We start from the raw sequence: 12,986 nt of genomic DNA, 5'->3' as shown, positions 1-12,986 counted from the left end.
CCGCCCTCCCGCTCGCCATTGGCCAGTTCAAGTCCCGCGGTCGGGCCAATCAGGGAGACGCTGTGCGGCGGGTGATTCAAACGGCCATCGCAACCCCCGTTATACCTGAGGCGGCCATGACGACGCGCTCCCCTCCTCAGCTCCCGGCCAGCCGCAGGTCCGAGCCGGCGTACCGAGGTAAGGCCAAGGGGCGGGCACCGGGAGACAAAGCGCTGAGGGGCTGAACCGTCCTCCGCTCGCGGCCCGGCGGAGCCGAGGCACTCGCTGCCGGGGCCCGTTGCCGTTACTGGCTGTCGTTACCGCCCCGCATAGCTCCGGTAAGGCTGCGGCGGGTAAGAGGGGAGCTGGTCCTTCTCCTGGGAAGGAGAAGCAAGCGTCTTCTGACGGGGAGATGAGAGCAAGCGTCTCAGGCGGGGTCAGGGACCCTTGAGCTCTCGGCATCAGCGCTCGCTATGGTGGCCTTGGAGTTTCTGACCGGTGTGAGCGTGTCGGTGAGATTCTGCCCTCCTCGCAGGGCTGAGGCCCGTGCTCTCCTCCCCGTCCAGGCAGGGCTTTCGGCGTGGAAGTCTTTCTTCATGATAAAAGGCACGCCTTAACTGAAGAGCACCCTACCGAAACCAGCAAATGCTCTGATGCAGACCTGCACTCTTCTATTTCTTGCTTTCTGACCGGTTTGGCTTCTGCGAGTTAAACGAACTGAATTGCTTTGATGTGGCTTTGCTGCTTGGGGTCGGTGAGACCTGAGTTGCTGAAGCAGAAGGTGCCTGGTGGGCTCTAGGATGCACACTGAGCACTGCTGTGCAGCATCTCTTGGCAGGCACACCTCTGGTGTACACCCCTGCAGAAGCAGGTGATGTATGCTGACTCTCGGGCTTCATTCAGCATGGACTTGGATAACTGTGCTAAGAAAAGCACCGTATCTTAAGTGGAACGCAGCGTTGCAGCAAGCCTACTGTGCTGGCTGTGTTTCAGGCTTAGGTGTGTCAATGCATGAGAAAACTTGCCTTTTTCAGCTCTCCCACATTAGGAGGAGGTTCTGAGGGTAATTATCTCATTCTATGGTATGACAACTTTTTACCATGCACAATCAAATGCTTAATTCTTTTCAAGATTAACATTCAGGTCCTCAAAGGCAATAATATTTTAGCGGTTTCTACTGTTTGAATTTCAGTAATACAGAAGTGTATCAGCATTGAGGGAACATGTTGATGAACCTTGTACAGTTTTCTGAAGTGTGAACCAAGAACAATGGGCAAGACAAAGTATGAAAGCTGAAGAACATGTGCAAAGAGATTCAAAAGGGGACTCATGCCTGCCTAGGAGAGGCAAAGTTGTTTTTTATGCAAGTCCATTGAAGACTTCCACTGCTGAATGAGCCTGCCTATGATGGAGGATGGTGAATGAGTTCCTGAATGCCACAAAGAAATTGTTGTTCTGATAATGCTTTAACATCTTGCTCTCGCATCCTACTGCACATGAAACAGTGGCAAAATTTGGAGTCTTAACTGTCTTGAGTGCCTGTTTGGAAGCTTGAGCTTGTTTTGGGTAGCAGGACCATCTTATCCCAGCTGCCTCCAGGAAGCCAAGTCTACCAGCTCCCTGTGGGAATAAGAAAAGGTTTCCAAAAAAAATCAACAATGTAGTCCTATGAAGAATGTAAGTCTGGTGTGCAGTCAACTAGTGCAAACATGGGAAATAATATCCTGTTCTGGAATGACTTTCTGTAATAAGACGGTGACAGCTGGCTTAAGAACTTTTCAGGATCATTTTGTGCACTGTTATTAACATTCCCATTGGTCCAACAATTGTGCAGATGCCCAGATAACAGTGGGAGAGAAAAAATGATTTTACAGTTGGTCAGTTGGGTTCATGTGCATGGTGTTTTTCATGTGTGCTACATTTACTACTGTCACAAGTGAAAAGTGTGCTTGCTGTACCAACAGTAAGTATGCGAAATACTGGACAGGCATCCAGAAGTTAAAGAAAGAACCTGTTTTCTTCTTATTACAAAATCATGTTTCTTTTAGCTTAATACAGCAAAACAACCATCTTGTATAGCTGTGAAATTACATTCAGCCTTCCCTTGAATATAGCTTTTCCCAAGAAATGAGAGAATGTGTAAGACATCAAAAGATGCAAATATTAAACTAAAGGCTTTCTTAATCTGCAGTGTCTATGTTTCATAATGTCTTGATGCTTTTATAATTTTGCTGCTTCTTTTCTAAGAGACAAAGTTTTTCTGACATTACTATTTTAGCTGAAAATGTAATAAGTCTTTTTCTTAAACTCACTAGAACAAAGACGACAAAAAGTTGAAGAATATCTATCAAGAAAAAAGACCTTTTCTGGCGTGCCCATTCAAGAAAACCAGGCACCAATCAGGTAGTATTTCTGCTGTGGCTTACAATCCTTTAGAAAGGTCCATGGTTGGTGGGAAAGACAAAAATAGTAGTTCTTGCAGAGAACCTCAACTAAAGGGTGAGACTAGTGACCACATGGATTTCCTAAAGTCCTTTTATTGTCAGCAAACACTAAAAGATTTTGTTAAGCAAATGCATAATAGATGCAATTCATGAAGTGTATTATCTGCTCCTCTAGAGACTGACAGAGGACACCTGGCATGTGGACAGCGCATGGCAGAGTGCTTTTTTCAGATGTCACTTTGTTTGCCTCTATAATCTCCCTTCTGCAAATTACTTTTTTGCCCCTCTTTCTATTTGGGCTATGCTGCATGTGTTCACAATCCATTTGATCTAGCTTCATTGTATTTTTATAGTTACTAATGCACTATTTTCTGCCAAAAGCAAATATACTGTAATAAACCCCAGCCTATGTGATGGCCAGCAGGTAGGCATAATGTTCTGTAAACAGAATGTGGGCATCTATTGCCAAATAGTGGTGCTTCATTTTATTGACTTGTATTTAAATCTTCCTGCTGTTGTCTAAAGTCTGGACATTTAGTGTAAGACCTTCCAATAAGCAACAAGTTTCTCTAGAGAAGACAGTGTTGCAAAGTAGTGCAGAGTGTTCTAGCTCTAACAAAAGTTCATGGTGTCTCTTTGTCACTTATTTCAATGTTTTTCTAAATGGTAAATTTCAGTCTGAAAGTTGTTCCCATCTAAATGGGAAGTTATGCTTACCATTTTGTATACTTGAGGTGGCATGGTCTCATGTTCAACAGCACAGAAATACTTGATAGTACAAATCTACCTGAACAATGAGCTTTGAACATAAAATATGCATAAATAACAAGGATAAATATAATCTGTCAAAAACTTGCTCTGTGTAGCAGGGAAGGGCAAGTGCTTTCATCTTGTAGAATGCTATTGTGTGTTAGAAAATCAGTGCCAACTACTTTCATTGCAGCGATACTGTTAATTCAGCATTCGATCTACTTTACTTTTCCTTGCTTTCAGTTGCTTCTCTGGCTATTAAATTCCAGGGATTTTCATAGTCTTCAGTTAACTCGTTTAGAGCAGTCATGTTTGTGGGTATTACTAATGCTTTTGTTTTGCAGGTATTTCCCTTTTGTGAAGCTATCACTAGTCTACACTGACTTCTGATCAGTTCCTTTAATGTGTATTCTCTGTCACAGGTGACCTGGATGTGATGGCATCATGCAGACTGCTTTTTCTAGCAGTCCAAAGTCACTAATATAGCTTTATTGTTATTTTCATTAATGTACTTTCATTTTCAACCCAGATAGCTTCCAGAAGATCATCTGATGCAAAGATATCAGTTACTAACTGGAATGCTAATTTTCAGCCGCATGCAACAGTGCCACGTTTCATGTAATGCATCATAATGCATTTGAGGAAGAATTTGGATTTGTGACTTTAATCTGAGATGTTTTCCTTCTGGGCTGTCAATACATTTCCATAGTTGTTAGGAGACAATACTGGTCTTGATGGTTTTGCTACTCACTGGGTACTTTGGTGCCAGCTCTGGTGGCTGACTGCAGGTTTTTGAACCTGTCAGTGTGGTAGGAACTATGTGTCTTTGTCCAGACTTGCCTCAGATGGCCTGTCCTCTGATGATTGCAGTAGCTGAGCTTCTACTCCTTGTGCAGCTCCCCTTTCCCCCTCAACTGCAGCATTTACAAACTTGACTTTCTGTAGTAGATGAACCAGGCCAGACAGGTTGGTGCTCATCCTAAAATGGCACCTGCAATAAATAGGGTCTGTTCTCTTTTCTTCCCCTCTGTTGGCCAGCTCTTTTTGGCGCAAGAAGTTTTGCAGTCTGACCCCTCATCAGTGGTTGCTCAGCCATTTATTTTTTCTGGAGGAAGAGTGCAAGCTGAACAGAAATGCTTCCATGTGAATTTAACCTGCAGAATGCATCCTGGAGCATGTGAAGTTACCTAAAAATACATTCCTTTACATTTCAGGATGATTTAAGAAGTCTTCTTTTTTTTTTTTTTTTTTTTCCCCAAGCAGTAGCAGAACTAGGAGAGCAACTAGCAGTAAAGTGCAAGACAAAATACAGCGCTCAACATCTCCAAAGCCAGGAATGGTAAGTTTTTGACTGATACTCAAATACTGATTGCACTCTGTTTTTGTAGCTGCAACATTCCACTCACTTAAATTGTATTTAAGTTGTATGACTTCTAGAACATGAGAAGCTTGCAGGTGCAGAGGTACAGTTTGTTAAACTTTATTCAATGACTGCTTAATATATGCTTTTTAGAGACCTGTTGCATTACTGTATATGATGGATCATATTGATATTCAGTTTGTACCTGACTGGAGAAGGGGTTAAAGAGGATATGAGAATTGGAAGAAAAAGGTAAAACTTGTGGATTGGGATAAGGACAGCTTACTGGGACAGCAAAGGAAGAGGAAAATAACATCAACTTATAAAAGAATATACAAAGCAGGTGATACACAATGCAATTTGCTCACCTTACTGGACACCCAGTCTGTCCCTGAGCTGCTGCTCCTCCCCAGCCAGCTCCCTTATATGCTGAGCATGATGTCATACGGTATGGAATACTCCTCTGGCTAGTTTGGGTCAGCTGTCCTGGCTGTGTTCCCTCCCAACTTCTTGATAAAATTAACTCTATTCTAGCCAAAACCAAGGACAGCTCTGTTACTTGGAAAAACCCCAAACTAGCAACAAAACTGTTGAATGTGTGGTGATGCTGGCAAATATAATGTAGTTAGAAGTAGATGCTAATACCTAATCGGAGTTCAAGGAAATGTTTCCTCCTGTATCATTTTGTGTCACTTTTCCAGAATTAAGACACACACATGGTTGTGCTGCTTAGAAATAGCAAAATACAGATTCTTCTCTAGACCTGTTCTCAGGGAAAGGTGAAGAAAAAAATAGACACAAAACCTGTGTTCAAATTAGATGGTTTTGAGTTTAAGTTCTGAAAGATTTGAAAGACTTGGGGTTATTTGAGGAAGACAGCAAAAATCTTAAACTTTCAAAACCGAGTGAAGGAAAAAATTCCAAAAGTGAGAACAAAGTGGTTTTAGAAATTTCCTGAAGGGAGATATTTTGGTCTGTGTTAATGTCTTGTGTGATTTTTAAAGTTGAGTTAAACTACACAGCTTCCTTAAACAGCAGCCCTTGTAATCAAGCTCTAGTTATTGGTTTGGTCAAAGCTGACTTCTAAGCCTGAATGACAGACCAGGAAATGAGATGCAGTGTAGGTTTCCTAAAATTCAAGAGCAGCTTCCCTAAGGGAGAGGAGTATCAGCTTCTGCAGACTTCCGTGTGTCATTCCCATATTTTTTTCGTGCCTTTGGATCTTTCATTCTTCCATAAGCTGATGTGTGAACAATGAATTAGTTGCTGCAGAGCATTTTCTTTGGAGGAAAAGACTAAGTCCCACCTCTCAGCATAACCCTAGCCCAGAGGCCATGAGAACATATGGTTGAGAATTTCAGGGACTAGTAAGGCCATATAAAACTCGTCCTATGGCTCATTAGTAAGAAAAATTCTCCCTCTTCTGGTACATATCCTAATGGCTTAATTAAAGGTTTTACTCACTACCTTGTGTTATTAGGCTATCCTCACTAAATGGAGGAATGGCGCTGCTGTTAAGTGATGGTGTATGCAAATTAAGATAATGTTTTTTACTATATACAGTCTAAAGCAAGTTTCTATTTTATGACTCTTCTTATAAGGTGATTTTTGGCAATTAAAAGCCAGTAGTTGCTTTAAGAGTTTTGTTTCTGTAAGAAGAGTGTAGTCCTCAGGTTAGGCCTTCTTACTTCCAAAGCAGAGTTTAAATAATCCTTATTTGATTTTTTTTATGTGAATTCTGCAATAACAGTTGACATATATTTTACTCAGTATATATACACTACTTTTATAGATACTTTTAAAGTGGCATTTACAGTTAATCACTTTAGTCCTGTAAATGAGTGAAAGCCTCTTTGGAAACAAGTGACATGCAGCATGAACGTACTTCTAACATCTCCATGGATATGCTTTTAATTTTAGGAAAATAAAGAGAATGCTAATAAACTGTCATGGGACCAAGCAAGCAAAACCTCAGAAAAAAATGTTATTTTAAACTCTTCCACAATCACACTGACAAATTCCACATCAGGCACAAACTATAATCCTGAAGATCACGCTTCCAAGGATGAAGTCACTGAAATAAACTCTCAGCACATGTCACTTAGCAAGTCCTTCTTGCAAATAAAAAGCATAAAAGAGAAGCAATTAATTACAGAAAAACAAAATTCAAGTGCCAGCCTACCAAAGAAACCAGTGCTTGGTACATATCGTGGCAAGGTTATCCAATCCAAGATAAACTCCTTCCGAAAAGCACCAAAAAGTGAGGTGGAAAAGAGTTCTTTGCCAGACAAGAAGCTTCTTCCTTCTGCCACCAAACCAGCATCAAGTTCTTTGTCCACGAGCAGCTGTGGTATAATTCTGAAGACTATCAAAGTCACAAACTACCCTAATTCTGTAAAACCAAATGGTGTCCTCCCATTTCAGAGCAGACCATCTGACAAGGCTGCTATTACACAGTCTGGTCTGAAGAAACAGCAACCAACATCTGCTGTAGCACCAAAGAAAGTAACAGTCCAAAAAATGACTCGTGGAAGGGGGCCACAGCCACCGAAGGCAGCTTCTAACAAATCTGACCGCAGAGCACTAGGAGTGAAGAAATGTGCAGACTTTTGTGAGGATGCAAGACCAGAAGCTGCAGCAAAACCAGTTTCTGTTGTTCATAATACAAAGTCAGGACAGAATTCTAAAACTAATGGCAACAGAAAATCTGTTCTACCAAAAGAGTCAGCAGAAGAGAGAAGGTAACTGAATTACTCACTGTTGTAGCTTGATCTTGGAAGGTATTTAGACTTTCTTTCCAAGAATATCTGTTTTGATCTATTTCTTGCTGTAGATGTGCTGAAAAATGAGAACTGAGTGTTTTGAACTTGGTTCCCAAGGACAGCAGACTAAAACTGTAGACTTATACTTAGAAATCAAAATTCAGATTAATTGCAGCAGCTCTTCAGGCTTACAGCTTGTCCTGTGCGTTTATAAATAGAAAATGTATATTGCTTGGGTTCTCTGGTTTTTAGGCTAAGTGTTGTGACAGCCTCAAGAATGACAGAATCCTGTTAAGTGAATTGCACATTCATGCTGCTGCTTTAAAAAAATAGATGATGATGTAGGATGTGTATAGAAGTGAGCATGTTCATGGACTGAAGGAGAGCACTTGTCAATGACATTTTTCAGCTTGGTGAATGCAGCTTAGATGATGGGGTGATGATTCATAATCTAAAAGTTATTTAATACTCTTGGTAGAGCTCCTTGTAGAAAGTCACACTTACTAAAAAAATGGTCGTCATGGGGAATGGGGTTGAAAGGAAATATATATGAAGACTAAATTACATTTCTACAGTAGTTGCAGATTTTAAAAGCTGTGACAGGTTGGTTCTGGGCTGTTCTCCATGCTTTGTGCCTGTAGAGATAGTTTCTAGTTTTCCACTTTGAAGTGGGATTAGGGAAGAGAGGTGGCACAGATGAATAAATCAGAAGCATTTTTTACCTTTCCTTATGGAAAAAAAGGGTCTGTAGCCTGAGTTTCTTGTTGCTGCTGGAAAGCGTGCAAGAGATTAGTGTTCTGACCTGATAGATAACTAAAGCAGATAGTGATATGCATGGTTCTGAAATTTCTATGCAGGTCTAAATGACAGCTGTATTCCTTTTAGGATTAAAGGGAGAGGACTCAAGGACTATCTGGAAAGTATGTCTTGTATGACTAGTTAGTGTCAGTCAATGTAAAAAATGATAAAACATCTGTCACTTCATCTAATAATATTTTTAATGCAGAGCTCGCCTGGACGAATGGAGGGCATCTAAAGGAAAAGTGATGAGAAGACCACCTGTATCTGTGTTTCTGGGAACCCAGTCTAAAAGTGAAGAAAAAGAATTCTCTTCTGGTGATTCTTTAGAGCACGTATTACATAGTGAAAAGGTCAACAAGACTCTCACAGAATGTCTGCAGTTAACTGAACAGGTATTCAGTCCCTTGCCTACCAAGTTCTAATCATATATGTCCCTACAACATGCCAGTCCTACAGGTGTGCTGGACCTATGAATCAGATGCAGGGGACTAGTTGCTCCCCAAGTTATGCAGTATCATGGCTTTTTGCCGACACCTGAAGAAATTAGTTTTCACTTAAGCTTTACTAACTTACTGAACTACCCAATTAGATCAGGCAATAATGGTAACATAATAAAGTAGAAAAGCTAAAATGTAATGACAGTAGCTATGAAGTAATTAATCTAAAACAAGTTTGCATTTGCAGAAACTTGGTTGGACTTCTGAAAATGTCTGGTTTAGGTAGCTCTGAAGATGTCTATGCATTCTACTGTCCCTTCTACTTACAATACTGTATAAATAATTCTCATTTGGAAGAATAGGCAAATGACAGTTCTTCTGCTCAAGTTCATAGTTCAGTCTTGGAAATACTTGCTGTCTTCAACTTTCAGGGTTACTCTCCAGAGAAAAAAATATTTGCTTTCTGGCCCAAAACCAGCTAAAATACAGCACCTCAAAATGTTCACTGCATTTCAATTTCTGCTCTTGTGTTGATTTTAGGGATGTCAAGGCGCTGAAGTGCGTGCTATGCTGGAAGATCTGACACAAAGCGTTCCTGGGGCTAAAAAGCTTGCAAAATATTGGATCTGTTGTATGCGTCTTGAACAGATGGGCCCTCTTGAAAAGCTTATTGCTGTCTATGAGGAGGCCATTTTGGCAGGAGCAATGGTGAGTAGCTTGTCTTGGAGTTTGGGATTAACAAATATAAAGACATAAAAGTATGGTATATAAAATACAACTACTTCTGATGTTAATAAATCCTTTTATAGTAGAAGAGCCATGTGACCTACTTGAACATAAAAAAATTGGATTTGGTTTGCTCTGTAACCACTGTAGATACTTAGTACTTTCAAGAAGAAAGGGTTAGGATCATTAAAATACTATATGATGTTTTGCCTAGAAGAAATTAAGGACTGAGACTTCTAGTATCACTAGAAACCCAAAACAGAATTTAATTTTACATTTATTGATGGATTTAATTCCTGTGCTTCAATATCAGCAACACTTCAGGCATCAAATACAGCCTTAGTGCAACAAATTCAGAAAATACAGGATTCACTTGTGTTCTGACTTCTGTCTGAACAGCTTTATCTAAAGGACTTGTAACATGAACATCATGTGGTCTGTGATACTTTTCCTGTAACTATTATACCAAATAAGCTGAAATTATGTTTAATTTGGGAACTGTTTTTCTAAAACAATACAACTTTTTTCCTAGCCTAAAGATGAACTACGGCACACGCTAATAGATACTATGAAAAATACTGAAAGCCTTTTTAAGTCTGAGGATGGTAAGTCTGACTACTCTATTCTAGTTAAATGTCTGGCTTGACAAGCAACATGAGCTAGCTGTTTAAATTATTTGTACCTACATTAAATTCTATTTCATGGGAGCTTCTCTGTGATCATTTTGTACTCAATTATCTTTGAAAATAAACTCAACTAATCCTTTTCAATTGTAGGTATGTTAAAATGAGTAGTGGAGATGCTTTCATATTCAAACTTTCTACTTAAACTCTATCAAAGCAATGTTGCCTAACTATTTTAGCCTAATAATCAAAGAGTAAATAAAAACATTCTTGTGAGCTAAAAATCAGTTGCCTCTGACATAAAGTTCTTCACTAGCAGATGAGTGGTTGTCTTGTGGGATAGTGTCAATTAAAGGCGGTAAATATTCCAATTTTGTAAGCGAAGTAGGCATATACGTTCCTGTTGAATTTAACATAACCTGACAAGTATTTGATCCCAGAAACTGAAATACTTGTTCAGAGCAGCTGAGCTTGGGAAGGAAGAGAATGACTTCTCAGGATGTACTTTGCCTGAGTCTTCAGGATGCAGGTTCTGGAAAGTGACTATAATTATTAGCAACTTAAACTGCTATGGTTCAGACTCAACACATAGTTTCATTCTCATGTAAAGCTTTAAGATTTCAGCAATATCACTAAAATATTAACATCTCTTTATTTGTAACTAATCACAGCTTTACTTCAATATTTCGATTTTAGGAGGAACTATGATAGAAGCTCATTTAAGTGAGGTAACAGAAGTCAGCAAGGAACCAAATTCATCTGTAGAGCAGGTTCAGGAGGTCTTCAAGGATCTCTGCTCTGATGATCAAAAAGTAGAGAGCGATGACAAGAAGGCAGAGACTAGCAGTGAAGTGATCAAAAAAGAAATTAATTTAGACTTGAAACCAAGCGAAGAGATCTTGCCAAAAAAGAATAAAAAGCGCAAGACTAAAGAACGTACAAAAAAGAAAGGAAAATGTGAAACAGAAGAGCACAATGAGGATGGGGTAAAAGATACAGCTTGGGCAGTTAATTCTCCTGAGAAGGAGAATGACACATCTTATTTAATGAGATACAATCCATCTACCACACCATACTTGGAAAGGTAAGATTACTTCAGGTAACTATGGAAAGTTTGCAGTGTCTGGGGCAATGGTAATGTTTGCTAAAAGCTCTCCAGAACTTAGTTTTTTAGGATTGCTTCCTCTTTCTTCTGAAGGAAGCCTTTTTAAATAAATCACTCTATTTACAGAAACTATTTTGCTTTTTGTATGCCTTGCTACAGAGTAATCAAACCTCTTTGTGGCAGAGATATAAATTCCAGGTTTAGGATCCCCTCCCACAGCCCACATGGCAGTATCAGTTCTACACTGAACTAGGTAAAGAGAAAGTAGGTGCCCCCAGTCCTCCCCTTTTCAAATGTGTATGTGGTGGTTATATCATACATCCTGGTCACTTTTTTTCTGTTGCAACTGTCCTGTAAAGATTATCTCAATTATCTTGAGGCAAAAATCTGGGTAGTCATCTCAGGACAAAACAAATAACACTTAAGTTCTTTTTTGCCACAAGGTTTTTTCTAAGATAGCAGATTTAGGAAAGTTGTGCTTAGCTTTGGCATCTGATGAAGGTGGACTCCTGAAGCTGTCAGCTATTCCTCATAGCAGGAAGAACAGTTTCCTCCTGATGGAATAGGGGGAAGCTTCCCCTGGAAACTCCTTTTCAGGAGGTTCTCCAGATTAAAATATTCTGCCCAAGAAGAGTTGTCCATTTGGTTTTAACTGTATTAATTGTTTCCTGTTTCCTTTAGCTATGGGAGTAGGAAAGACTTGAATAGGAATCATGACTTGCTCTCTCTGCTAGATGCTACAGAGGTAATTTGTATGATGGTGTGTCTATGTGTAGTGATTATTTCTTCTTTTCCTAAGTGTGAAGATGCACCATGAGGCAAATGACTTCAGTGCTGAGGACCTGAAAATTGTAACCCCTTTGCGTTATTCTCAACGCATTCGGGAGAAGATGTGCAAGCTGTCCTATACGATTAAAGATCAAGATCAATGTGTATCTTCATATGAACAGCCAGGAGAATTGGAATCAAAAGCCACTGCATTTATTCACAAACAGAGCAATATGTTCAAAGAAACAAGTGCTGAAGTAGAAGAGTAAAAAGTAGCATTAATGCTACGTGGGGGTTAAAGATTGGATCCTTTTTAAAGAGAGTTGGGGGAGGTGTTTTTAGCAGCTTTGAGAGAGGAGCTATCTAAAACTTGCATGGATGGCTTAAGATGAAATTTGACTGCCTGAGTTAGTGAATTTTTGAATTTCTGTTTCTGCCTTTTCAAAATTGTGGTAAATCCGATCTGTTTTAGTACTTATAAATATCAGTGTCTTTGTGTTAAAATATGATTCATTAAATACTGAATTAAGGACTAGGTTTAACACTTCATATAACAGTTTGATTATGGTATATTGCTAATATCTTCTGTTTTCCTGTTGCCATTCCTATAAATTCTTTAGAATAGCACAATCTAACTTTTAGTTTAAGAAACAAAAATAACATAGGCATTTCAATAGGACAATGTCTACTACAGCAACACTTTGTTTTGAAAACTGAAACCAGCTAGTAAGGTGTACACTAAGGTTAAACTGTTGTATCTGTTTTTAGGGGGTATTTCAACAAAACTGAATTTAATCCCTTTAGTTGCTGGGATTATTCATGATCAAGTAATCTCCCTTACATGAGGTCTGATACACTAATTGCTATGTGACTGTTCTAATGTTAGTTTGCATTAGTCTGTAATATGGTAGACTCATTAAACTTATCAACTGAATTGTATTTGTTCTTTATTTATAGGCTTTAGGCTAGAAACTAACTGTGGAACACAGCTGTAGGTCTGAGACTGGAATTCAGAGAATTATTTTAGTCTGTTGGAAGTGAACTGTCAGCAGAACATCATGAAACTTCTTTCACATTCAGCAGAAGCTGAGTGTTTCCATGTCTTCAGTATGCAGAGTTTACATGAACTGTGACATAAACCTTAGCTGAGCACTCAGATTTCAGTGTTAAACAGACCTTTGTCCTTAAGGCTAGCTAGAATCTTCTGTTTGCATAAGGGACACACTCTTTG

At 39.4% G+C, this 12,986-nt stretch overlaps 1 protein-coding gene across 2 annotated transcripts; it reads left to right on the top strand.

Annotated features, from left to right (window-relative positions):
* Window positions 1-27: 27 nt before the first annotated feature.
* CKAP2 (cytoskeleton associated protein 2) lies at window positions 28-12,689 on the top strand. Of its 2 annotated transcripts, none has more exons than XM_075741911.1 (9): window positions 28-177; window positions 2,295-2,382; window positions 4,437-4,512; window positions 6,454-7,274; window positions 8,302-8,488; window positions 9,074-9,241; window positions 9,792-9,864; window positions 10,579-10,966; window positions 11,787-12,689. In XM_075741911.1, exons 1-9 carry the CDS (start codon window positions 117-119, stop codon window positions 12,022-12,024), a joined length of 2,100 nt encoding a protein of 699 aa, XP_075598026.1. In that variant the 5' UTR covers window positions 28-116; the 3' UTR covers window positions 12,025-12,689. The 2 variants fall into 2 exon arrangements, with proteins under 2 accessions (XP_075598026.1, XP_075598025.1); XM_075741910.1 differs by having other exon boundaries at window positions 4,434-4,512; window positions 11,787-12,158.
* Window positions 12,690-12,986: the final 297 nt, after the last annotated feature.

The sequence above is a fragment of the Balearica regulorum genome, chromosome 1 (assembly GCF_011004875.1).
Source record: "Balearica regulorum gibbericeps isolate bBalReg1 chromosome 1, bBalReg1.pri, whole genome shotgun sequence".
Lineage (NCBI taxonomy): Eukaryota > Metazoa > Chordata > Aves > Gruiformes > Gruidae > Balearica > Balearica regulorum.
This window is presented reverse-complemented; position numbering and strand designations above follow the sequence as displayed.

Coding starts and splice junctions, on each gene's coding strand:
- CKAP2 (XM_075741910.1), top strand. CDS start 117: ATGACGACGCGCTCCCCTCCTCAGCTCCCGGCCAGCCGCAGGTCCGAG. Junction 9,242..9,791: donor CCATTTTGGCAGGAGCAATG/GTGAGTAGCTTG, acceptor CTTTTTTCCTAG/CCTAAAGATGAACTACGGCA. Junction 10,967..11,786: donor ACCACACCATACTTGGAAAG/GTAAGATTACTT, acceptor TCTTTTCCTAAG/TGTGAAGATGCACCATGAGG.